General features: G+C 29.4%; 3 protein-coding genes across 5 annotated transcripts; 2 read left to right on the forward strand and 1 right to left on the reverse strand.

The window, feature by feature from the left end:
- The first annotated feature begins 4840 nt into the window (after nucleotides 1–4840).
- Nucleotides 4841–5752, forward strand: LOC103839979 (EG45-like domain containing protein 2). Of its 2 annotated transcripts, XM_009116459.3 has the most exons (3): nucleotides 4841–5050; nucleotides 5151–5421; nucleotides 5575–5752. In XM_009116459.3, exons 1-3 carry the CDS (start codon nucleotides 4936–4938, stop codon nucleotides 5579–5581), a joined length of 393 nt encoding a protein of 130 aa, XP_009114707.1. In that variant the 5' UTR covers nucleotides 4841–4935; the 3' UTR covers nucleotides 5582–5752. The 2 variants fall into 2 exon arrangements, with proteins under 2 accessions (XP_009114707.1, XP_009114708.1); XM_009116460.3 differs by lacking the exon at nucleotides 5575–5752 and having other exon boundaries at nucleotides 5151–5425.
- Nucleotides 5753–6108: 356 nt separating this feature from the next.
- LOC103839978 (tryptophan--tRNA ligase, cytoplasmic-like) lies at nucleotides 6109–15279 on the reverse strand. 2 transcript variants are annotated; one of them, XM_009116458.3, is made up of 11 exons: nucleotides 8433–15279; nucleotides 8229–8348; nucleotides 7956–8141; nucleotides 7740–7791; nucleotides 7587–7652; nucleotides 7422–7511; nucleotides 7225–7317; nucleotides 7039–7119; nucleotides 6886–6954; nucleotides 6522–6590; nucleotides 6109–6431 (listed from the first exon to the last, which is right to left on the reverse strand). In XM_009116458.3, the coding sequence occupies exons 1-11, from the start codon at nucleotides 8768–8770 to the stop codon at nucleotides 6270–6272; spliced, it is 1326 nt and encodes a 441-aa protein (XP_009114706.1). In that variant the 5' UTR covers nucleotides 8771–15279; the 3' UTR covers nucleotides 6109–6269. The 2 variants fall into 2 exon arrangements, with proteins under 2 accessions (XP_009114706.1, XP_033130901.1); XM_033275010.1 differs by having other exon boundaries at nucleotides 6109–6590.
- A 4159-nt stretch (nucleotides 15280–19438) lies between these two features.
- LOC103839976 (putative RING-H2 finger protein ATL49) lies at nucleotides 19439–25314 on the forward strand. Its single transcript, XM_009116456.3, has 2 exons — nucleotides 19439–22316; nucleotides 23487–25314. The coding sequence occupies exon 2, from the start codon at nucleotides 23866–23868 to the stop codon at nucleotides 25090–25092; it is 1227 nt and encodes a 408-aa protein (XP_009114704.1). The 5' UTR covers nucleotides 19439–22316; nucleotides 23487–23865; the 3' UTR covers nucleotides 25093–25314.
- Nucleotides 25315–26001: the final 687 nt, after the last annotated feature.

Raw genomic sequence — 26001 nt, forward strand, 5'->3', positions numbered from 1 at the left:
ATTTAAATATCTTTTTTGTAATTTTGTTGGCTATCTAGTTATCATATTTAGCAAAACTATCTCTTGAGTGTTGAAATAAATGTTTAAGATATTTAATTAAACTGTAGAGTATTTTCGTATCGACCACATGCTCAACAATCGATCCATCCGTAAAAAGATGGCCGATCTCCTTGGCCAGGTAAGTACAATTTTAGCAAAAATATCTTTGATTTTCAAATATTAAGTATATAACTATTCTTTTGAATATTGTTTTTTGAATTGTATTTTTTGATTAAATTATTGTATTATAATGTTTATGTAAATATTTTTTGATGTTTGAATTTGTGTTGTTCGTATACTTAACCTAGATGATATTGATGTTTAACAATTTATTGTTTTCTGGATATAGAAAATAATGATATATCAAAACATATCTAATACTTGTTAAATGATAGTATAATGTAAATTACTTCCATTATTTGAAAATAACCATTTGTTGTTTTTATTTATTTTTTTAATCAGAAATTATTTTTATTTAAAAACATCATTCATATATAATATAATAGTTTAAGTTTGGAAGATTAATCTATATATATAAATTATGTATATTTTTTTAAAAAATAATTTAAGATATTATATATTGAGTAACTGAATAAAAGCTGAATTTCTTATCTTGAAAATAAAATATTTATAGTTTTGTCTTCATGTTATACTCACCAATCCATAATTGATATTTATAACTCAGTACGTTTTTTAAAAAACTTAGTTTTAAGTAATAAATGAATTTAATAAATTAAATTCATCCCCTATAATGTTCTGTAAATTATATTTAAAAACTCTCTAAAATTATATTTTAAGCATAATATTACTATTATTTAATTTAAGTTATTTTAAGCATAATATATGCTAAACCAACTTAAATTATATTTACAATAGGATCATCCTAAACCGGTTAATAAACCAAAAACAATACTAAACCAACATGAACCAATACCTGATTCGGCGAGGAAAGAAGTGTTTCGGGATAAACGCTTGAATGGTTATTAACTGTAATGGTTTGATCATGAAAGAGTTAGTATGAATATTAACAATAAAATTATGGATTAGATTAATTTAAATTTGTAAGAATATCTTTGAGTCTAAGAAAAACAATTCAATTCCCATGAATAAGTTTGGCTTTTGGAAGTTGCGGGTTTCCCAACAATGAATCCACCTAACAAAAAGTTTGTTGTTATAAAAAATCTCATTCAAGGTCATTAAAGGTTTTTGGGACGGCAAGATTTGATGGTGGAACCATTTTTTTGCTCGAGTACTATGAAGTTTTTCTTGATAGTGTGAGGTTGATGTTGATAGAATAATGAGTTTTATAGAGACTTTCTTGATGTAAAACTATATTTTTTTTGTTTAATGTGGTATTTTCATTTTTACATAATTTACTACCATTTTAAGATAGATGTCCATTTTATTTAATGTACTCTTTCCATTTTTTTGAAAACTGTGCATTTACTTATTATTGTATATATAATTCATATATTTATATATTTATAATATTTACTTATTATTTATTTTTCTATATATTTTGTATTTCTATTTCTTATACTTTATATTTTGTTAATATCTATATTTTATATTTTAAGATATATGTTTAAATTTTAATGTATTTTTCCATTTTTAATGTAAAACGGCAATGTTTAATAGAAGAACTGGACAAATAGTCAAATAGTTATATTTATGTTTTTTTCTTTTTTTATAAAATGGTAATGTTACATTATGGAGATAAACCGTTTTTTTTTAGTGAAAAATGGTAATCTTACATATGTTTAATGTAGTTTTTCCATTTTTTATGTTGTATGTTTACATATTATTGTTATTTTTAAATGTAAAATGGTAATCTTACATATGTTTAATGTAGTATTTCCATTTTTTATGTTGTATGTTTAAATATTATTTATTATTTTCGAAATTATATATAATGTTTTTTTTACAAAATAGTAATGTTACATTATGGAGATAAGCTGTCTTTTTTTTAGTGAAAAATGGTAATCTTACATATGTTTAATGTTGTTTTTCCATTTTTTATGTTGTATGTTTACATATTATTTTTTAAAATAAAAATGTAAAATAGTAATCTTACATATGTTTAATGTAGTATTTCCATTTTTATGTAGTATTTACATATGTTGCAACACATACATGAAAAAATATATTGTAGATAGATAAGATTGCACGTTAATGCAAATTTCTCATAACCATAATTAACTTTTAAATTGCTAAATCATGATATAAAATTGAGCTGGCATAGTTTCATTGTAACCAAATAGTAGGTCTAAGATTCTTCGGCGTAAACGTTAGGTTTTTATGCGATAAGTGATTTTTTGACCTAAAATATTTTTTAAAAATGAGTTATTCTATAGGGTGAACCTACAACCAATAGTATTTGGTTATTTCAAATTTGATATCTTTTAGAAAATGAACTAAAATATTGTTAAGTTATATTATGTTTTTAAAATAAAAAGGTAGAAGAAAATAAATAGAAAATAGTAGTAACTACAAAAAAATTATTTCTTTAAAAAAATTTTAACGTCGTCAGCAAAACACGAAACCCTAAACCCTTGGGTAAACCCTAAACTCTTGGATAAATTCTAAACTCCAAATAAAAAAGTAAACACTAAAACACTAAACCCTAAACCCTTGAGTGTTTTAGTGTTTTGGATTTAAAGTTTAGGATTTATCCAAGGATTTAGGGTTTAAGATTTAGGATTTAGGGTTTATGATTTAGGAGTTAGTGTTTTGCTGACGATGTTAAAAATATTTTTTTAAAAAATATTTTTTTTGTAGTTACTACTATTTTTTTTTCTTTTACCTTTTTGTTTTAAAAACATAATATAATTTGACAATATTTTGTTTCTTTTTAAAAAAGATATTGAATATGAAATAACACAATCCTATTGGTTGGTGAATCTAGAGGTTCACCCTATTGAGTAAACCCAAGAATAAATCTTTAAAAAATAAGATCAACTCATTAGTAAACAAATTATGTTATTAACAAATTTTTAAAAAAAAATTGTTTAAGGACCAAAAATATTAATTCGATGAAGAATATAAATTTTATTTTTCTATACGATATTTCTTAAATAATTTTCATATAAATTTGCCATGCGCAAGGCGCCGGTCTTATCCGGATAATGTAAGTTTTATAACAAAAGATTTTGAGTCGGTTAGTTTTATTAATGGCTTTTCTTTTCGGAATGCTATTTTTATCAATGGTCTCTTGCATAGTTGATTAGTGAAGAATACATATCGCTAAAGAGAGAAAACGAGCGATAAGTCGACAGAAACAACTTTCTCTGTAAGACCACTTGTTATCTCAACAACATCGATCAGAAAGACTCTCTTGTTGATCCCAGAAAGTTGCATTATTTATTTGTCCGGTTAAATTTCCTCATCTGCCGATAAAACCTCTGCTATCGTAAAGAGGTTTGGGCCCGGCCAGCCCATTTAATCGTATGTTTGTTTACTAGTTGACATCATGACGAAGAGATGTTCGTCTCTTTTGTAAGAAATGTCAACAAAGCAATTTGGTTAGTCATGTCATACTCATACCTCAGTTTACGAGTTTTATAGATCTGATCTGAACAAACTGAACTGATCAAATAAAGTAATTTATTTCAAAACAACATGTAATACAAGTTGACCTAACTCCTAACTTCCTAAGTAAAGATCATTTATATATAGCTACCTGTATTCTTCACTCGCTTAAGTAAATTACATAACTAGTAGCAGAGATAGAAAATGGTTTCACTTGTACAGATGAATCTGCAAACCTAAAAGCTGGATGTTTTATTTTAAAATTTTTGAGTATCAAATGTGAAACACAATACAAGTTTCTCTAAACAGAGATCGAAGTAGACCAAAGACTTGGAAATAATGAAAACAATGTGAAAAACAAACAAAATTCAATAAAGTGAACTGGAAAGTTTCAAATCCTCTATTTCCTTGGAATTTTCCATCATAACATCATTATTTTCATTTAAGTCACCCATAATTCTAGGTGGAGTAAGAAAAATACGCCCCATCTGTTATATCACAATTAATAATGGAAGACTCGAAGTAGACCAAAGACTTGGAAAAGTATTTCAATCAAACAAAATATGATTTAAGTTATAATATAAATAAGAGACAATGTGTGGAATATCCCAATTAAAGTTCAAATTTGCTGAATGTTCATAATTATGAATAACCCAAAAATGAGTAATTTTTTGACACTGTGCGGACGAAAATGCCATTATGCTTTGTCGAAAACAAGTAACTCTACATCTATCAGCTAAATATTTACATAGCAGGTAACAGTCTACATACCAACTAACATATCCGCTAATAATTTTAGTATCATCTAACAATCTATGTATTAAACAAATGTATCGACTAACAAATCATATATCAGTTAATGAAACTATTAACAATTAATTAGTTATCTATTAAATAGCTTCAAATCTATTTGTAACAGCTAACACTTCATGTATCGATTAAGAATCCATTAAAATCTAAATAATAGCAGGTAAGTAATAAAATACATACTAACGTATATATTATCTTAAAGTTGATTGTGATTCGAAATTGGAAACATTGGAATTGGGGTGAGATAATAAGATTAGCATTATGGGTGTCAAAAGAATCAGAATAAAAAAATAAAGATTTGTGTTGAATTAGAAGATGATTTGAAGAATTTGTACGAGAAATAAAGAGATTAGAACACATAAAAGGAAGAAAAGAGAGAGAGAGATAGAGATAAGAGTATTATATTCACTAAAAATATTAAAAAGAAACAAGGTTATATGGTAAATTACATGGGTTTCTCGGTGCATCTACGCCAATTACTCTATAAATAAATACTCGATGCCCCCTCCTCCTAGCTTCATTACTTCACAAACCAGCAAGAACACATAATAAAAGAAAATGATAAAAATGGTGCTAAAGTTTGTCGTGACGGTGATAGTGTTTGCACAAATCTTAGCTCCAATTGCTGAAGCTGCTCAAGGAAGAGCCGTCTTTTACGACCCTCCCTACACTAGTGCGTATATTAAATATCAATGTTTTATATGTTATAAATCATTATTTTTAATGAAGTAACTATTATTAATCATTGGTTACAAATCAATGATGTGATTCAGAGTCTGCTTGTTATGGAAATCAATACGAAACGATGGTGACTGGAGTCAGGAACAATCTGTGGCAAGGAAGCCGAGCTTGTGGTCGGAGGTACAGGGTTCGGTGCATTGGCCCTACGTACAACTTTCCAAGAGCGTGCACGGGACGTAGCGTAATCGTCAAGGTAGTTGATTTATGCCGGGAGCCTTGCAATGGCGACCTTAATCTCTCTCGTGACGCTTTTAGGGTCATTGCTAATACTGATGCCGGCAACGTCCGCGTCGAATACACTCCGTAAGTACATTCTCAAATCTACTACTCATCATTTTGTTTGAAGAATTTATATTAGTATGTAATAGGTAAACATTATTATATATTTATACATATGTTTACCTATTCTAATGAATTTGAAAATTTTATATACTTATGTACAATTCTTTTTTGCAGGATATGAAGAATAAGCAAAAGAAGGTGAAGAGTTGATTTCATGTGTAGTATTCCAATAAATCGAGAGGAACTGATGTATTATCTTTGCTAAATGTTATATGTATGGATGGTCCTTGGTGAAATCATTGTACTTTTTTCCATTGTGCTTCAAATAAGAATTCCACTATTTCCTACTAAACTTATTTTTTTATAAACTTATAAGGAATAACACAAATAACAACTAAAAAGTATAAAATAATTTTGTTTTTAGAAAAATTTGGTGTGGAACCTTCCCGTTACCTTCTTATAGGCTTAGAGCCGACCATTTCTTGTTGGATAAGAGAAACAGACAGGAAATTTTTTATTTATGTGGTGTTATTGGACCATAACTTGATTTTGCACTAAGCAAACCATTTATTTAAGGGACCAATATTTGTTGTGTTATATTACGATGAAATCTCAAAAAATCTTTAAAAAGTTTAAGATCAATGGAGTGGTTGGAAATCAAGATCTTTTATGTGTGATACCATATTGGATTATAAGACAGCCTTATGGTTATATTAGGAACAAGAGTTGTTTCATTGATTATCACAAACTGTTTGGTTGTTCACAAAAGTTATTAATAAAGAGATGAGGAGACTAAACATTATATTAAAGCTCCAATATGAAGTTGCAGAACAGCCAGCCAAAGAGGGGTTTCTTCTGGCTTATGGGCTCTAGTCGAACATCTTTGGTAGAGGTCTCACGGCCATAAACGCGTTCACCATTTCATCAGTAACAGCAGCTCGAGCCTTGCGGTGTTTCTCAACTACTTCTGTCAAAACTTCAGTGAGTCGTTGCTTAACCGGTCCAGATAGCATTCTTCCTTCTCCATATTCCTGAAACACATTAAGACAGAGATGAACATTCTTTGTTCTGTGTAATGAGCTAAAAACAAGAGCTAGAGAGGCGAGGGTAATGTAATCTACCTTCTTTATGTGTTCAAGTTCAGCATCATCATCTAGGAAGAAACTCAAGTACTTGAACGGTATGTCTACCTGTGAAATAGTAGGAAAAAGATTACCACAAATAAAGACTTACGTTTGCTATAGCATCAAGAACAAAGACTAAAATCTTGCAAGAGTCTGCTATTGATACAGAGTGGATACTTAGTTAATTACATAACAAAAAAATTCCTTCTAAATTTCCAATGTGAGGAACCAATGCCACTTTTAGTATCTAACTAAGATTATATCATTACTAAATTTCAATCACTGTTTAACTACATGACTGACACTGGAACACAACAATGAGTTGACACTATAAAGAGTAATAAGAAGATAATTTTGGTACCTCCAGATCTGCTCCAGCATTTTCTTGTTCCGTTGAGTTGTCTTTCCCACCACTAAACGCACTGTTAACCTGTATATGGAAACGCATGAAGTTAACATAATGGAAGCGACAGTGATCTGATTTTCATTATCAAAATTATAGAGATTCATTCACCTTTTTCTTAATGTCCTTGGTGGTATCCGTTACGTATATGGCTGAGTTAGGATTACTCGCCGACATTTTTCCGTTCACTCCCTGCACAAAAGTGACCAAAGGCATTCAATAATTTGAAGGCATGAAGTTGTAAGTAACATATCTATAAAGTTGCAATATCCTAAAGACTAGTTTAAAAGTACTTGCCTTCAGAGAAGGCAAGAATTTTGACTCAATTAGAGCAGGCTTGCTATAATCTAACCGAGGTGCAACATCTCGAGTCATTCGAAAATATGGATCCTGAACAAAAACCAAAAGCAAAATTTGATTATTAGCACACAAAAACTGCATAACATAATAATGAATTAATGATACACTAATAACATGGAAAAAAAAATACAAACTTGGTCAATAGCACAAGGAATCAAGCAACGGAGATTATTGTCCTTTCCAAGGAACAAGTGTTGGAACGAGCTAGCAAAAGATGGAGCTGCCTGCAAAATGTAATTTTATGGATTATATACAACAGTCTATATGCATTATAGAATAAGACCAACAAATAGACGTACCTGCACAGGAGGGAAACCCATTTTTCCAACAGGATCTTCGCCAGCAAAGCCAAAGATTGCGTTAGCCTAGCAACAAAAGAGATGCACAAATAAAACAAGCAACTCAACGCAACTATAAAAAACACATCAAAGGAGATTGAGAGCAAGTGTCACCTTATTAACTGTTACGCACTTTCCAATCTTCAACGTATTTTCATAGAATGTACTACACACAGAGTTTAATGTAAGGATCAAAACTCAATTATATAGAGAATATACAAATATAAGAGCCATTTTATGAGATAAATCAAACATTACAAAGCGACAGAATGTTGAGCTAATATATTCACTATTTAACTCCGTATTTCCGTAGATTTGAATGTGACTTACCCAGCATGCTCGATGTTCGAGAAAATAAATGTCTTTTCTACATCAAATCCGCAAGCAATTATATCTTTGATATTTTCCCTGGCAAGTCTTTTAGTATCCTCCACTTTTAAGGTCTTACTCCACATGAACTTTTCATCATCCGTAAGCTGTATAACAACAGGAACCTTAAAAGCTTCTTGCAGGTATCTACAAGCAGATTCGAACAATAAAACATAAGTAAGTTCTTCGAAAACCATGTAAAGAGACATAAAAGACAATATGTTTTAGACTTACTTGGTAAACATGAAAGGTATCAAGTGCCCTAGATGCAAAGCTTCTGATGAAGGTCCTCTTCCTGTGTAGAGATAGAACTTGTCTCCTCTCTCGAATGAATCCAGAATCTCATTGAAATCCCTAATAATGTCACGTATCAATACATGCAACTCTATAGAAACAAAAAAAAAGTTGAATCATCAAACAGAAGTTAGATATTCGAACCTGTGTGCGAAGAAGACGCCACGGCGGAGGAAAACGTGCGGATCGCGAGAAGTTAGTCTATGAACACGATCGATCAGGGACTGGTCGACTCTCTTGCAGCCAAACTTTTCCACAATCTTGTCGTAGTCGATTTTACCGCCGTCTTTGGCTGATACTTCATATGGATTCACGACTTGCTCCATCGATTCAGACTCTTTTTTCTCATCAGACCATTGTTTGATCTCATGTATGAGGTCATGTTTCATTGGTGATGAAGGAATTGAGCTAAGTTTCTGATCTACAAGTTGTAACAGTTGTTTGATCTCCTGTATTGCCTTCTCTTCCATAGTCTCTATCATATCTCCCTCGTGTGATTCGGCTCTTAGATATGTTAAAAAAACCGATGCTAAAGGAATTATTTAAACGATTGTTAACCCTATTCTTAAAAGAAAAATTTACATCTAGGGATATATTTTGACATCAATACTATTAAAAGTGAAGGAGTCCTAAAAAATCTACTTATACAAGGTTGTTGGACCTATTCACTAGAAACTTAATTTTTGTTGGTCTTGCCTTATATTGTATTGTTACCAATTTTGGCTCAATTATATGGATACGATATATTGAACCCATGAATACTCCTTTTGCTATTAACATTAAAGTTGGTAACACTATACCCTATATTTACCAATTACTAAATTATTTTAACAAAACTATATCATTCCTATGAACCACCAACGACTTCTAAACCTGTCTCATTCCAACCTTCCATTGATCAAACTTCTGTCTATGAAAATGAAAAAGTCCTTGGTTATTTCATGTTGATGTTCCATGGCTTCTCTTCCTGAATAAAAAAATATAATATTTCAAACTCTTATTCAAATGTCACTTATTCTAAAATCAAACATGACAGTGTTAGAGACCTAGACCACCATAGTTGTGACCCGATCATACCACATACTCTGACCTCACAAACTATAAAACGTTACATCACATACATATTATTGAAACAAATACATATTATTTTAACGATAAGGTTGGTTGCTAATTACAATCATATACTATTTAAAAACTTATCATATCTATACTGTTGTAAACGTTGTTTTGCAAGATCTATAAAATTTTAAATCATAACAAACAAGGTTAGTTACAAAAAAAAAGGTTAACAAGAAAATGAATATATTGTGAGTATGCTAAATAGATATATTCTTAATTTTTTTTGTTAAGAATATATTAGAGATACTATTATCAAACAGAAAACAGAAAATTTTAAATTACTTGGTCTACAAGTTTTTTTTATTACGACACAAATACATCATTTCCTTATTTATTTCTATCAAGCAAAATATCAAAAAAATCTACTTATATTTTATACCAAGAATTTTGGTAACTTGCGAATAATACGAAATATTCTATCATAAATTGCATTAAACCTACAATTTTATTTGTGAAAATTTAAGTCCATTTTGCTAAAACCAAAAAAAAAATTAAAATCTTTTAGAAAACCCAAATTATTAAAACCCATGAAATAAATCATAATTTTTAAACTCATATTTTATTAATGAATAATATGTCTCAAATTAATTTTTAGTTTGTATTTATAATATATTGAGTAGATTTAGAAAAAAAAAATGATAGGTTTAAAATAACTACAGATTTTTATATGCTTGGTTTTATATTTGTATAGCTTGATTTTAAATATAAATTATTTCATCTTCTGATATATAAATGTGTGCAACAATCTTTCTACTAACAAGATTTACTTCATTTTATAATTTCTATACTATTAAACACAAAAATTTCATCTTCCGATATATTTCGAACAAATTATAAAAATGCAAACGCTTGATCACATCCATATAAATCAATATGACTTTTTAACTTAATAATATACATCAAACACAAAATACTAATCTACATAAACATTGTTATTAACCGGAAAAAACCCGCGCTTCTTAAGCGCGGGTCAAAATCTAGTCTATACTATTAAAAGGGAAACATTCTAAAAAAATCTACTTATACAAGGTTGTTGGACCTTTTTATTAGACTAATTTTTTCTGATCTTTTTTTATATATTTTAATCTATACTATTAAAATAAAATCATCGTAAAAATCTATTTACAAAAGGTTTGTTGCACCTACTCATTAATATTTTTTGATCCTATCTTTATTTTCTCTAACCATCTAACATTTTTATTAATAGCCATATTAATACAGGATACAATAACAACAATTAAAGCAATATCATCCTCTACATAATCATATTAATATCTCTTGCTAAATTTAATACCTTGATAAATTCATTTTTTTAAAAGATTACGAACCATATATTGATATCAATATAAACATTTTAATCCTTGATATAACTTATCTTTCAATATTCACGACGACCTTTAACCTGACTATTAATATACGACAAGTACTTATCAACAAAATATAAACTTTTGAACACTGAAAAAATTAACATTTTTAATGTAATTCAAAATTGTAACATATATCCAACTATTTACAAAATCAAATTTGACAAAAAATAAACAAATCATCTGTTAAAAAATTATATGTATTACGAAAAAATAATTTTATGAAAATATTTATAATAAAAAATTATTATTTAAGATAAATTTTTTAAAATTATTAAAATCCTACAAATTTATACTATTTAGTTAGCTAAAAATACGCCAAACAAATCTTAAGTCTTATCAAGTGAACAAATGCAACTCTTATAAAATACACACAAATATATTAAAAGAGAGTAGCCTTGAGTATTTGGGTCATTGGGTTAAGGTACATGGCGGTTCTTTTTTATTTTGGGTCCTTTGAGTCCTAAAGATTTCGAGCCAACTAGATATTTGAATTTTTTTTGGCTTGGGTTAGGGTTAGTTTTTTCGGGTCCAGGTTGGTTCGGACCCATAATTTAAATATCTCTAAAATACCTATAATTTTCAGGAATGTATCAGGTCCGGATCAGTCCGAAAAAACCCGAAGTACCCAAAAACCCGAAAACATCCAAACCCGAAAACACCCAAACCCGAACAAACACCCAAAAATTCAAACAAATACCCGAAAATATTCAAATAGTCAAAAAACTAATTTTACCTGAAATCAGATCCGATGAACCAAAAAGTTATCCAAATACTTGAAATATATTTTTAAATTTTGAAAATTTATCCAAAACTATAACCGAAAACCCAAACTTGAAGGTTAAAAGAATATCTGTAACACCAGCAACATATCCGAAATACCCAAAAATACCTAATTTAAACAAAATATTTTTCATACTTTGGGTACCCGATCGGGTCTCCGGTAAGATCCAGACCCAAACCGAGATCGCATGTCCAAAAACATACCCAATAGGTAATTTGCTATGTATCCGGAACCGAACCAGACCTATATATTTTACTCGGATCCGGATAAATTTTCATACCTAAGAGAGAGTTACAAAAGAATATATACATACAAAATCTCAAATAAACTAATAACGTACAATCAAAAAATACTAATTCATATCAAACTTTCTTTATAATAAAAAAACCCGCGCTTTCGAAGCGCGGATCAAAATCTAGTCAATAATTAAAACAAAAGACTCTTTTTTGAGGTACCCTTCCGTTTCAACAATATTTACAAGACAATGCCACTGGATTATTTTTAAACTATGATTTTAATTAAATACTATCATTTATGAAAAACGTTTTAATTAACCATCTCATTAACTTTAGAAACTTGTCCGGGTTTAGTTAATTTACCATTTCTAAGTATCTTTTTCTATCTCTTCTATCATACATAAATGTATAGATATATATGTATCAAAGTTTTTAAACCATCTTGAATTGCTATAACACTCTGGTTTTCATTGCTTAAACACTATATGTACGAAAAAAATTGTCCATTGAAATTCAAATCATCAAGTTCCATCAACACTGACCCTTTAACATTTCAATTTTTCAGGAGACTTAACTTGAATATTGGATTGTGCAAGCTTCAACGTTAAAACTATACATTCTTCCATATAATATTTCAACCATTCATAACTTACAATCAATGTACAAACGATTGCACCGTTCAACCATAGATATAAAACAACTGTTGTGATTACAATGGGTACACCCAATCATATACTTTATAAAAACAAACCCTAAACACAAAAAGACCCTATACCCTAATCTTTGAACTTGCTAAACAAACCCTAAACCCTAACTTTATTGTCTTACCGATTTGAATAAATTATTTAATATTAAACATTTTGATTTTGTATTGTGTGCAAACTCGATTAATATTCCACAGTAATGATTTAAAAATTAATTACTATTTAAAATTTATGCAATATTTCTGTAAAAAAGATGATAATATTGATCTATTAATTCGATATGCAATCATAACTGGTATCACACCTATATTCCATCCAAATATGCCTGTTGTAACCATCATTTTCCACGATTTCTGCTAACAGAAAATAGCTATTATATTAAAGATTTTTTTTTTTGCAAAAGAAAATTAGATAAAACTAATGAAAACTAGGCATATTCGGCCATCATTTTTATACTATTTAAAAGTAAATGGTCGAATATCTAAATTTCTAAACAAACACAGAATATCATAACCATTAAAAGCTTTTAGCTACTATTAAATAACTACACAGACTTGGTAACCGAATATGGTTGCGAATCTTCAGCCTAATATATAATTACCTAACAATAACGAATATTACGTTACTCTAACTTTATATTCAAACACCAAATATCAACTAGCAAATGCTAGAATCTTCGATCATTGAATATAATTAACAATAAATTTACCAAAACGTAATATTGAGTTATCAATAACTAGAATTGCCTCGATTTGCAAGATATGCGATTTAAACTAGATTTTCTACAACCATATTACATCCGACTATCTAAACAACCCTACCTATTGACTATCATAAATACCAACACATATATCAGTCAAGGCAACCACGTTCTCTTCATCATTCTTGCATACAAAATGTGGCTATGCAGAGAGTAGCATACCTTGACGAGGCGAAGCCTTGCAAAACGACATGGTTCATCAAAGTTAATGCCATTCACACATAGAAGCAATTACTGCACAATTTGGTGAGACCTTGAAAATTATTTTCTCAGGCAAAAAGGTTGAGTCTATTTTATCTTATAAATCCCGTAATATTTTAAATGAGTGTAGCGTTATCCTGATGAAAATTTAATTCATTGTTTATGGGGATCAAAATTCATGCTACAAGAAAAATATTATATCTATAAACATGTAAGTATTTAAAGTATTACATACTTTGTGTTTTAGCTTCTGTTGCATCATATGTAGTAGCCTATATGACACTACCTTATTTGAGAATCACTGCGTATTAGCTGAGCTCCTTTTAAGCAAGAGAAGACATCTGTTACTTGAAATATCTATAAGTATTTAAGTAAAACAAAATATCTATAAGGCTTTAAGTAAAGCCAAACGAATAAAAGATTCCAGAATCTAAATGATCTGACTTTCCAAAACAAAGGTTTCCGTTTGAATTATATAACGTATTCTTAAATCACTGATTTTTTAAAGAGGATAAATTATGTACATCTCATCTTTGAAATTTTCAGAAGTAATTATGTCCCATATTTCAAATACATATTGTTCATTCTCACAAGAGACTGTGTGAGAAATTTTTTTCACTTAGTTAACAAATTTTATTTAATATAGTATTTTTTAACTGTATTATCGTATGTGTGTTTATATTTTAAATTTAATAAAGATTTATAAGATTAAAGAGTCAATCCGATACCATTTACGTATGTGTGTTGTTTCATGTTTTCCTACGAATCATACGTAGGTATGTGTGTTGTGTTTTTTTCAAAAAAAAAAAAAAGTACGTGTTGTGTTTTTCTTTTGAAACTTAGGTATGTGTTGTTTCAAGTTCATATATGATTTTGAGGTTTCATGCTTCCCAACTTAAGTGTTGGGAATAGTATTTAATTTTTAATAAACAAAATAGAGTCTTGTATCTTAAATTTATTAATTATATTTTCTTTCAAAATGAGCAAATATCTTAAAATATTATTTATAAAACTTGATTACCCTATTATTTTAAATATTAACATTATCTTAATTTTGTAATAGAACCGAATACCCCAAAAAATTTTGTATCAAAATATTTAAATTTATCAAAATAATCCAAAATTTTATCCAAAATGTGATTTTACATTAATTAATCAAGAAAAAAAAAACGAAATCCATATCAAAACTGAATTGAACTCAAAATTTTATCAGGTTTCTAACATTGTTATTTGAACCGAAAAACAAGATAATCAAACCAAAACCAAAACCAAATCCAAATTTATAAATCATAAATAACTGAACAGTTTATATATCTCTTGAACCAAAAACTAAAAATCAAAATCAAACCAAAACCAAACCGAAAAGATGATGTGGTACCGAATCGAAAACCAAACACCTAGATCTATATGGATTAATAATTTTTTAACAAAATGTAATCCCGCGCTTTGAAAGCCAGATTAAAATCTAGTCAATACTATTAAAATCGAAAGTCCTTTTTTGAGGTACCCTTCTTTTTCAACAATATTTACAGATCTCTGCCACTGAAATATTTAAAACCTATGGTTCTTATTTAAATCTGTATTTAAAAAAAAAATCTGTATTTCTAGTTTTCCTTTTAATGAAACGCCTATATTTTTTAAAAATAATATTTCTCCTTTTGCTGTAACTAAACATTTATAACGGGTCAGATATGTATGCAGTCAAACTGTATGCATAATTAAAACTATCGGGACAATCATGATTAATGCAATTCTTTCAAAGTCATAGCATTGTTATAAATGTTTCGACTTTTCATATTATTGGTTTTATACATAGGGAAGTAAACCCAGTGCCGTGCGAAGGACCGTGAGGGCCCGAGGCAAATAATATAATTTTATTTAGGTTTAAATTTTCTTATAAAAATTATTAATAAAATAAAATTATACAAGCTTTTATATTTGTACCAAAAATTTAGAATTTTATAATTATAGAATATAATATATGTATATAGAAAATAAAAATAAGATATTTATAATATAGTAGATATTTATATTTATTTACAACCATGAAAAATAAAACTATATATCTATTTATAAATTTATATCTTTAATTCATAGTATAAATAGATAATATTACCGTTGCAAATTCAAGAGTCCTAATTCAATGTACAAACTACCATGTGATATAACAATTAACTAAATTATAAAATTAAATGAAATTAATATAAATAATTAAACTAAGTACTAGGGAAAAAAGGAGCCCTAAATTTAACAGTTTTGGAGGGGGCCTAAGGCAATTGCCTCATTTTGTATGCCTTAGGCACGACTCTGAGTAAACCCCAATTATTACATTGCTTATAAACTATGACGTTATTTTTATATATTTCTGAAACACCATCAAGCCTCTAATCCTTTGAAACAAAAAGTTTCCATCAACACTCACGATTCAACAATAATTTATCCATAATAGAACCTGCAGAAAGACATGTATTTAGTAACTTTATATATTATCTTCATATATACAAAACCATAAATTCTCATTTTAGTTTATATTAGCTGATTAAAATCAAAGTGTCCATGTATTATAGAGTCTATTTGCAAGCTAATTAGAGAACCATCCAAGAAATAATCTCTGCTTTTAAAATAAAAATTTAATAGCTTCTTATCTCCATTTTTCAACTTTAAAATTTTTTAAATCAAACTAACTCAACGATTTTAGTTTGAAATATATCATATTTAGTTTCAAATCCAATATTTTCCTAACTAAAATTGCCCGAATTCTCAAGGCATATTACCATAATATCAGGTGAGAATCTGATGTATAAATGAGAAAATATAGCTAACTAAAACAAGAAAACCACTAAATTTGTAAATCTTTAACAAAACATAAGAAAAAAACTCAGAAAAAGATAAAAAAAGATCTTAAATGGTATATTTTCTCCCTTTTCAAACTTAACACATTAAAATTTTAACTACCTCAGTGATTTAGAGGAGAAGATTTACCCAATAACTTATTTAATTCCAAATCTTTATTTTCCTAACTAATTTAGCTAATATTCACAGGCATATTCTTATGTTACCTACTTATCCTTTCCTATATATACTAACGTAGGCAATGAAGCGATGTCTACCACCAGATTTTTACCAGAAAAAATTAACAGAGAACATGAAGTCATCACAGAAAACACTTACCTTTCTGACGTGAAACCATTCAAAACCAGTATGTGTACTCAAGTGAAAGTAATCCCCACCTTCGCAGACAAAAAGGTAAAAACAAATTGCTTATTTATCAATCAGTATTGTTCCATTCTTTAGATTATAAATCAAATACATATCTAGAAATATAAAAGCCTTTGAATATTGCTTACTTTTTGTTTTATCTTCTGTTGCTGGCATTTGTAGTAGCCTATAGTACTTTGTATTTGACCATTAATATTGCATATAATTTTCCGTATAAGCAAGTGTAGACATTGGTTAAAATAATATTTATAAGTCTTTAACAACTATTTATCAAAGTAGAATTTAGAATAGATATGCTAAAAAGATACTTATCTGATGAACCGAGTAAGATTGTTAAAAGAACGGAGTAAAATTGTCACAAGTAGCAGTTCAAATAAGCTTGTGCTTCAAATAGAACCAATAATAGCTACCAAAATCTAAACGATCTGTTTTTCAAAATAGAGAAAGAGGTCAGTCTTAAATTAAATTATTAAAACAAAGATTAAGAGTACTTATCTTTATTTTTCCCATGTTTTAGCTCATATAAACATTTGAAATGGACATATGTCCTATATTTTATCCTAAAGAACATTGAATAGAATTCTCATTACAAATAAAAAAAAAACAATTTTACCAACAAAGAGAAAGGGGCCAGTCTTAAGGTAACTAACCTTCTGTATTCAGTTACATTATTAATTAACAATATACAACTATGTAAAATAACTAATAGACGTAGCAAAGAAGTCAAAAACTTTATAAGGAAGAGACAAATAACTTAACTACAAGTCCATTTTTTAATATTTATGCCCTGTGAATTTAAGTTTCTATATTCGTAAAAAAAGAATCCAAATATCTTATTGAATAGGCTTTGAAATTCTCCATCGAGGTTAAACATTTATAAAACAGTGATACAAGAGAAACTCAAATGAGAACACTGATAAGAAACATATACTGAACAAACAAGTTGGTCATTTCTATTTACCTGGCTCCTTAATAATTGTGAAATACAATAGGAGTAAACACATAAGTAGTCTGAAACAATTGAATACAGAAAATCTTTGAATTGAATACAAATTTATATTACTAAATTTTATTATCAAAAATAGTTATATTCTAATTTTATTTTTATTCTTCCTTACTTCTTTTATGTTCGATGACTTTTTAACAGGAAAAAAACAATATTTGATTTTCGTCGGAGATTCTTCAGACCCATCTTAGAGGTACGACCAAGATGAACCTTGCTCAGATCGATCATCGGATTTAACGAAGTTATCCGACATGCAAAAAATAAACTTGAAATGAAAACAAATAGATCTGTTGGAAAGAAATTCAAAAATAGTTGTGATGATACAACTATATATCGATCAAGAAGAACGAAGAGATAGGACATATGCCTGAAGAGATCTGAAAAATTGGTTTGACAGTAGTGGTGAACCGCAAAAGAATCGGGTCTTACTCTTGATAGAGAGAAAATGTAGACTTTTCATATAGATATTTTTGAAGAGTTAAAAAAACAATGTGTTCCATTTGTTTTTTTTTTTTAATTGTTATAGAGCCTCATTTTTAATGAGCTAACCTTAAACACGTGCAGATTAATATAATTATAGCTTACCCCATTTAGATCAATACAATATAAATTGTTAAATAAACTCCTAAATCCTTATTCATTTAATCTAATTTACATTTGGTTACTTTATTTCAAATATCTTAAATACATCCATTGTTACTATCGTTTTAGTATCGTTTATAAATTTATGATTTTGAGATCATGTACCATTTTTAGTATCGTTTAGTTAGTGATAATTTTAAAAATCAATCTCACACTCCTAACAGATTTCAATTAGATTATACATGTTTTCATTATTCTCATTGGTTAACAAAACATCACTATAATACAATATAAATTGTTAAATAAACTCCTAAATCCTTATTCATTTAATCTAATTTACATTTGGTTACTTTATTTCAAATATCTTAAATACATCCATTGTTAGTATAAATGTATAATGATGGTTTATAAATTTATGATTTTGAGATCATGTACCATTTTTAGTATCGTTTAGTTAGTGATAATTTTAAAAATCAATCTCACACTCCTAACAGATTTCAATTAGATTATACATGTTTTCATTATTCTCATTGGTTAACAAAACATCACTATAATACAAACAATATAATTGTCACATATATTTAATTTGTTAGATCACAAATTTTTTCCATACAAATTTAACGTTTTGAAAACTAAAATCTAATATACTTTTAAACGAAAATAATCCCGCGCTTTGAAAGCGCGGGTCAAAATCTAGTCTGTATTATTAAAATTGAAGTACTTTTTGAAAAGATAGTAGATTAAATGAAAGTTGCTTGGAAACAAGAATAGCATATTAACTATTTTTTTATTTACATATTTAGTCACTGTATTTCTTTTTCATTTATTGATTATGTCGTTTAGAAACTTGAATAGCAGATTAAATGAGAATTGTTTGGAAACACGGATAGCAGTTAAATATTTTTTTATTTACACATTTAGCCATTGCATTTCTTTCTTATTTATAAATCTGCCACTTCACTTAAAATCAAAAATTTAAATTAATTAATTACAATGAATTGTTATTTCTTTTTGCTGAAAATAAAAACACAAACTGTAATATATAGTATATATTAATCTGCTACAATACAATTTTCAAGAAAACTAAATATCATAAAATTAATAATAATTCATAAAAACCTACTGTAAAAAATTAAATCATTTTAAATAAATAAACAAAAAATCAAAAGATTAATATATGAATATAAAATTACATCAAATTGCATCAAGTTATAAAATTATAAATATAATGTTACGTACAGATAAAAAATTATTATCAAACATCTATATTATATTATAATATATTCTACACTAAATACATTTTACAAAACATTAAAATATAAATAAACATTTTATAAAATTAATGGTTTATAAATTTACATTGAACGCAAGTTAAATCCAACATCCGCGCGGGGGCGCAGATCAAGATCTAGTTGCAATTACATCCCAAGACACATCTTGCTTTTGACACACTTTCTTGGAATGATTTGTCTCTTTTACCCTTTTATTAAATAAAAACCTTGTACGGCAGAAAATTTCACATATTTTTTTGGGTTTCTCTCTCCTATTCGAATCTGAAATCACTCTCAAATCTGAAAATCCTAATTTTCCTTGCTTTTCCAATTTCCAAAATTCACTGGTTGCGGTTCTCTGAAATCAAGTTGTGTTGGACCAAATTATAAGAACTCATACAATTACATGGACTCAAAACCAATTCGTACTTGAAAGGTGTTTGGCTGTCGGAACTTTGTGGACTAAGAAGAAGTTTGCTTATAATTTTTCAGTCATTTTCATAATTTTTGCTCTAGTTTTTGCATATAAGTCTGTCTCATAACACAAATGACCAACAAAAAATGTTCATATGTCCACGACTATTTATCCATTTTTCCATATCCACTTCTACAAAACGTTGTCCACAGTTTTTGTTTTTTGTTCATGCATTCTCCGTACATGTCAACATTTTTTCTGTCACTAATTTACGTTAATGTCCACATATTTGTTTGTTAACAAATTTTCTGTTTTTCTTTTTTTGTTAAGATGAGTATATATCCACGTTTTTCTTCTCTTGTCCACATGAGTCATTGTCCACATTAATCTCTGTACTTATGAGTTAGTGTCTACTGAGTCGTATCTTCTTTTGTTAATATGAGTCTATATAAGTTCATGCCCAAATTTTTTTTTTTTTTTGAGGGTTTTGGTGACACGAATCCATATCCATGTTTTATGGTATCAAAACAGAGAAATTTGTCCACATCTTGACATCCATGTCCACATTTCTATGTCCAAGCATTTTTATATATTTGTTGAAATTTATAAAATAGATATATTAAAGTGGATGTGAAATTGTAGAGAAAAAAATTATACTTTATTGTAACAATTGTGTTTATTTTATATATCTGAAAAATGAAAAAAAAATCAATAAAAACAAAAGATGGAATGAGTTATAATAAAATAAAAAAATAACTAAACTAATATCTAAAAGCAAACAAGCGACAATCCCCTTTCCCATAAAGATAATTTTGTCAAAGCATTCTCTAGATTTCACCGGAAAATGTCACACAAGTAAGAAGTGTCTCTCAATGTATAAGAAAGATAAAAAGTGTTCTATCGTATAATCAATTCTAGTTAAAAAGGAAAAGTACCCAATTTTTTTTAATTTCCTTTTCTGCTAAAATGGAGCATTTGTATTTACCTAGTGGCAAAGACGGTTTACATTTCTTACCCATGGAAGTTTATTTGTGATCCCCATACAAAGAATCTAATTAAATAGGCCCATGATCGAAGCCTAATGATTATAACAAAAAAAAATGGAAATGTATCTATTAGGTAATAGTAAGCATATTATAAATTAAAATATATGCCTCCAGACATAACCAAGAAGAGAAAGTACATATAACCTTCAGTCCATGTTGGCTTCATGTTCCCTCTCTCTCGTGTTTCCCATATTAACATAGAATGTTTGTTTACTGCCTAAATTTATAAAACTATACAGAAACCTGAGCTGCTGCGAGTGTGTTTCCCTTAACATCTTAAAGTCTTTTTAAGGCTTCGAATGGTAACCAGTTTCCCGTCCCGCCCCACAGTTAACAGTAACAAAAATCTCTATATATACCCTATATTTATACATTTTTATAACTATTAGAACCGCACCGCAATTAAACCGCTTGTCCCGCACCGCTCAATACGCAGTCATCATTCGGAGCCTAAATCTTGAAACATAAATAATAAGTTTAATATTTTTCATATCTCTCACTACAAAAAACTCATGAATTCATATGATTCGTATCTAACTTGAGCATTTTCTTCAATTTCACCATTAGTATAGAAGAGGCAATGGCATGCTGGATATATATCAAAAGATCCACCGTTAATCTAGCTTAAGCTAAACATAGGTCATTCCAATCTTCCAACAAAGCATATCTGCCCAACTTTTAGGGTCCGTATGGCAAAATACAAAATTGGGACCTTGTGGTCGAATGGCAGGAAAGAGATTAGGACGCCAAATACGTTTCAAGTTTGATCCACCTACTGCGCGAAATTAAGTCATATTATTCCTAGACACTTACACGGAGATAAACTTATCTGCTTATGATCCATTTTCATACCCGGAAATATGGTTTATATGTGGATTGCACCTCCTTTTGAGAATTAGTCTAGACTTTCATAGGTCCGAAGACTTTTGCTACTATTAACTGCAATACGATGCACTACAGTTTGTAAACATTCAAAGCCTTAACATATCTTAAAGAGGCCTCAAGAACTTCTTGACTCAGTCAAAAGCCCCTTTGGGAGAAAAGATAATTAATGCATAAACATATATCGACATAAAACATGTCAATATGTCATGGTAACAATAAGCTAGTAATGTTCATCTTTCGAGTACTCCATTAATTTGAATGTTTTACGTTGGAGTTTTGGTCTAGTTATTTTTCAATCTTAACCTTATTTTGAATTCAAAACTATGAATTTTTATTTTGGACAAGTAACAAGTTAAACTGTCAGAAAACTGGTATTTTCTTATGGATTGTTCATATTAAATTGTTTGTCCGGTTGGCTTTAACATGGATGGCCTAGGTTTGGTTATACAATTCACTAGGTGATGACCCGCGTCCTGCGCGGAGTGAATGGTCTAAAAGAGATTATACATTTTAGTCTATAGTTATTGAAAAGGTAAAACAAAAAGTGGCATATTATACTTGGTATAGATTAGCAGAAGTAACGTTTGATATAATGATTAATGCAAAGAAAACCAATTTAGAATTGAAAGTTTACTCGATTTTTCAGTTAAAAAAAGTTTACTGGAGTATCCAGATAACGATAATCTTATTATGGTCAAGAAACAGTAATTGTCCTATTATCAAAGTTGTATCATTATATTTTATTACAATTATACTGGTTCCGGAGTACATAAAAATTATAAAAAATAAAAATAAATTAAAGTAAATAATATTAGGTTAGAAAAAAAGTAAATAATATGAGTTTACAAATTTTGTGGGGTGATTAGGGCTCGAATTTGTAAAAGAGGTCCATTATTGAACCTTAATATTGATTGTGACTCAAAATACATATGAGTCTCTTTTAATTGATCTTTTATTTAAAAAGGTGTTTTTACTAAAAAAATCTCGAGGGGACACAAGATAAGGGGCTACGGTTAAGCCTCTCCGCCCGATCTCTCTTTTCATCACCTGAGAAATAAACATATTCTGTTAACTAAGCTCAATCCCAATATATAAAAAGATTAAAAGCTGAATCGAGTGACTCAAGTCTCAGGGAATTTGAACTGATGGATTGTAAATCGACAAAGGCCCTATCAACAAACCTCCTGAATATTTGTTGATTTCTAGATGCATCGAGGACACAGTAAGCTTTCAATATAATCACTTATAATCCTCAATTATTTGAAGTACTGTATTTCTTATCATCTATGGTTAATATATATTGCTTGAAATTTATTAACAATCACATGGAGGATGAAGTTGATACTTGATGATAAAAAGATAATAGTAAACTTAAAATAAATAGTTGTTATCAATAAAAGGCAACAATTGCATACTGAAATAAAATATAACTCCAAGAATGATCATGAACATACCAACATTGAACTTTGGATGAGTTTATATACACATAGACAAAATGAGTTTATTTTGGACAAGTAACAAGTTAAACTGTCAGAAAACTGGTATTTTCTTATGGATTGTTCATATTAAATTGTTTGTCCGGTTGGCTTTAACATGGATGGCCTAGGTTTGGTTATACAATTCATAAGATATCATCATTCATAATTCATGAAGGAAAGTGATTTCATCTATCTCTTATTTTAAAGAAATGTATCGTTGACTTTACATTTTCTTTAGGTAATTAAATACTAAGATCCAAATCCCATTAATTTCTCAAATTTAAAAATGATTTCAAAATACACTCTTCTTGGTGTACGAAAAATATATATAAAAATGAAAACTAAATAAATTCTCATCTGTCGCCATCAATGGTCCAACCTGTAATTCTCTTCATCATCACTCTGTCTCATAAATATTCAAATAACTTTGAGCTCAAAAACTCTCTTTCTCCTCTTTCAAAACTTTGAGCTTAAACTTTGGTTAGTTTTTATCTCCTTCACACGAACATGACTCTCATTACCCCTTCATCACCACCACCATTAATACCTCTCAAACCATACACAAGCTTCGATATAACAAGCAAAGTCAGCCCAGACGTCCTCCTAGTAATCATAATCCTCTCCATCATCTTCTTCATCTCCGGTCTCATCCATATCCTCGTCAAGTTCCTCCTCACACCATCACTTCAAAGCAGAGATGATTACTTCGACAACAACAACCTCACAGCTTTTCAAGGCCAGCTTCAACAACTCTTCAACCTCCATGATTCAGGCGTCGACCAATCACTAATCGACAAGTTACCTGTCTTCCATTACAAATCCATCATTGGTCTGAAGATTGCATCTTTCGACTGTCCTGTTTGTCTCTGCGAGTTCGAAGCAGACGACAAGCTCAGGCTCTTGCCTAAATGTAGCCACGCCTTTCACGTTGACTGTATAGACACGTGGCTTCTCTCTCACTCGACATGTCCTCTTTGCAGATCCAATCTCCTCCCCTCTGATTTCTCGTCTCACCACAGTCTAAGCTCCTCGTATCTCCTTGTTCTTGAGTCGGGAACTGATCGAAGCTCGAGAGACATGGTTCCTGTTCCTGAGGCTAATGATTATGGGTCGACCCGTTTTGGGTCGGGTCGTAAACCATGCGACCCGGATGGTGATTTGGTTGTTCCTTTAGAAGTTAAGCTAGGGAAGTTTAGGAACGTAGATCATGTTGGTGACGGAAGTGACAATAACATTAGTGGTAATAGTAATGTAGATGTTAGGAGGTGTTTTTCAATGGGGTCATATGAGTATATTGTGGACCAAGAAGCTACACTTAAAGTCCACGTTCCCAACAAGAAACAATCCGACAAAGACGGTCGACGTTTCCCTGGCCAGAGAGCAGTTATGTCCGAATACGGTTTTGATCCTACGGTTAAGGGAATTGGGAAGGGTGTTGTGGAAAGAGAGAGCTTTTCTTTGTCTAAAATTTGGCTAAGGGGTAAAAAGGAGAAGCAAAAGGGTACTAGTGTTAGAGATCATGCATGTTCTTCGTTGTCTTCCTCTTCTATTCGAATTCCGAACCAAATGAATCCTGCCAAGACCAAGAATGGGATCGGTATGGATGAAGAGAATCAAAAGAGCGAAAATTCTGAATCTTTGGAGACGAAAACCCCATCTTTTGCTAGGAGGACCATGCTTTGGCTTGCAGGGAGACAAACCAAGGCTGTTCATCCTTCTACATCTAATGTGTAGTTTTCTTTCTTATTTGAGTTTTACTCTTACTTTACAAGTGTGTGTGTGTGTGTGAAAATTTGCGAGTTTTTTTAGAGAGGAAGTTGATGAATAGTGGGGTATTAATTAATATATGTAGGGTTATTACTTCTAAGGCACATTGAGAATTTGGTTTGTCTGTGCTGCCACCCGTTGTTCTAATTCTTAATATTTCTTTCTTATAACATGATTTTTCTCATAAAACTGAAGGTTTGAATAGCAATATACATAACGATTGCAGATGAACTCTGGTACAGTTCTAATAGTAAAAAAAATATAGATACATAAATAAATGTAGAGATTTTTGTTATTATTAAGTATTTATACTACAGTGTAGTAATACTTAATAGTAACAAAAACAACAACATACATAAATATTTACTACGGTTTGTAAACATTTGAAACTGAAAAGTAAGAAAATCGGTAAGAGAAAATCCAAAATAAAATTGATATCTTGATTTCCTGACTTTTTTGGGATACCAATGTTCATCATACATGTCATGTGTATATACATTTGAATAATCATGTAAGTATATGTATATAGGTGTTTAATGTCGAGTGTCGACTGTTTAAAGTTTTCTGCATCAACGGGTGAAGTTAATAAATGTCACGGGAAGAGTAGGGTTTGTATCATTGTATGTCCCCTAGTCGCTTTAATAGTTTATATTTTGTGAGATCACTTTTTGAATAATTATCAGTATTGTTCTGTTTAAATTCTAATATCAATATATCACGAGTATTCATTGTCTTTCAACTAAAAAGTTATTGGCACAAAATGTGGTCATTCATCTCATGATAGAATAGATTAACTAGGTCACTTTCCACTTTCAATTTCCATTTCCAACACTCCATACACAAGCTTGTCAAAAAGCAAAAAAAAAAGTCAACACT

This window comes from Brassica rapa, chromosome A07, assembly GCF_000309985.2.
Source record: "Brassica rapa cultivar Chiifu-401-42 chromosome A07, CAAS_Brap_v3.01, whole genome shotgun sequence".
In the NCBI taxonomy this organism is placed as follows: Eukaryota; Viridiplantae; Streptophyta; class Magnoliopsida; order Brassicales; family Brassicaceae; genus Brassica; species Brassica rapa.

What these genes read in the sequence shown, in the direction of transcription:
- LOC103839976 (XM_009116456.3), top strand. Translation starts at nt 23,866, where the DNA reads ATGACTCTCATTACCCCTTCATCACCACCACCATTAATACCTCTCAAA.
- LOC103839979 (XM_009116459.3), top strand. Translation starts at nt 4,936, where the DNA reads ATGATAAAAATGGTGCTAAAGTTTGTCGTGACGGTGATAGTGTTTGCA. An exon ending in TTACGACCCTCCCTACACTA is followed by an intron (nt 5,051 to 5,150) that starts GTGCGTATATTA and finishes GATGTGATTCAG; the next exon opens with AGTCTGCTTGTTATGGAAAT.
- LOC103839978 (XM_033275010.1), bottom strand. Translation starts at nt 8,770, where the DNA reads ATGATAGAGACTATGGAAGAGAAGGCAATACAGGAGATCAAACAACTG. An exon ending in GGCGTCTTCTTCGCACACAG is followed by an intron (nt 8,349 to 8,432) that starts GTTCGAATATCT and finishes TGACATTATTAG; the next exon opens with GGATTTCAATGAGATTCTGG. An exon ending in AGTGCGTAACAGTTAATAAG is followed by an intron (nt 7,653 to 7,739) that starts GTGACACTTGCT and finishes TTTTGTTGCTAG; the next exon opens with GCTAACGCAATCTTTGGCTT.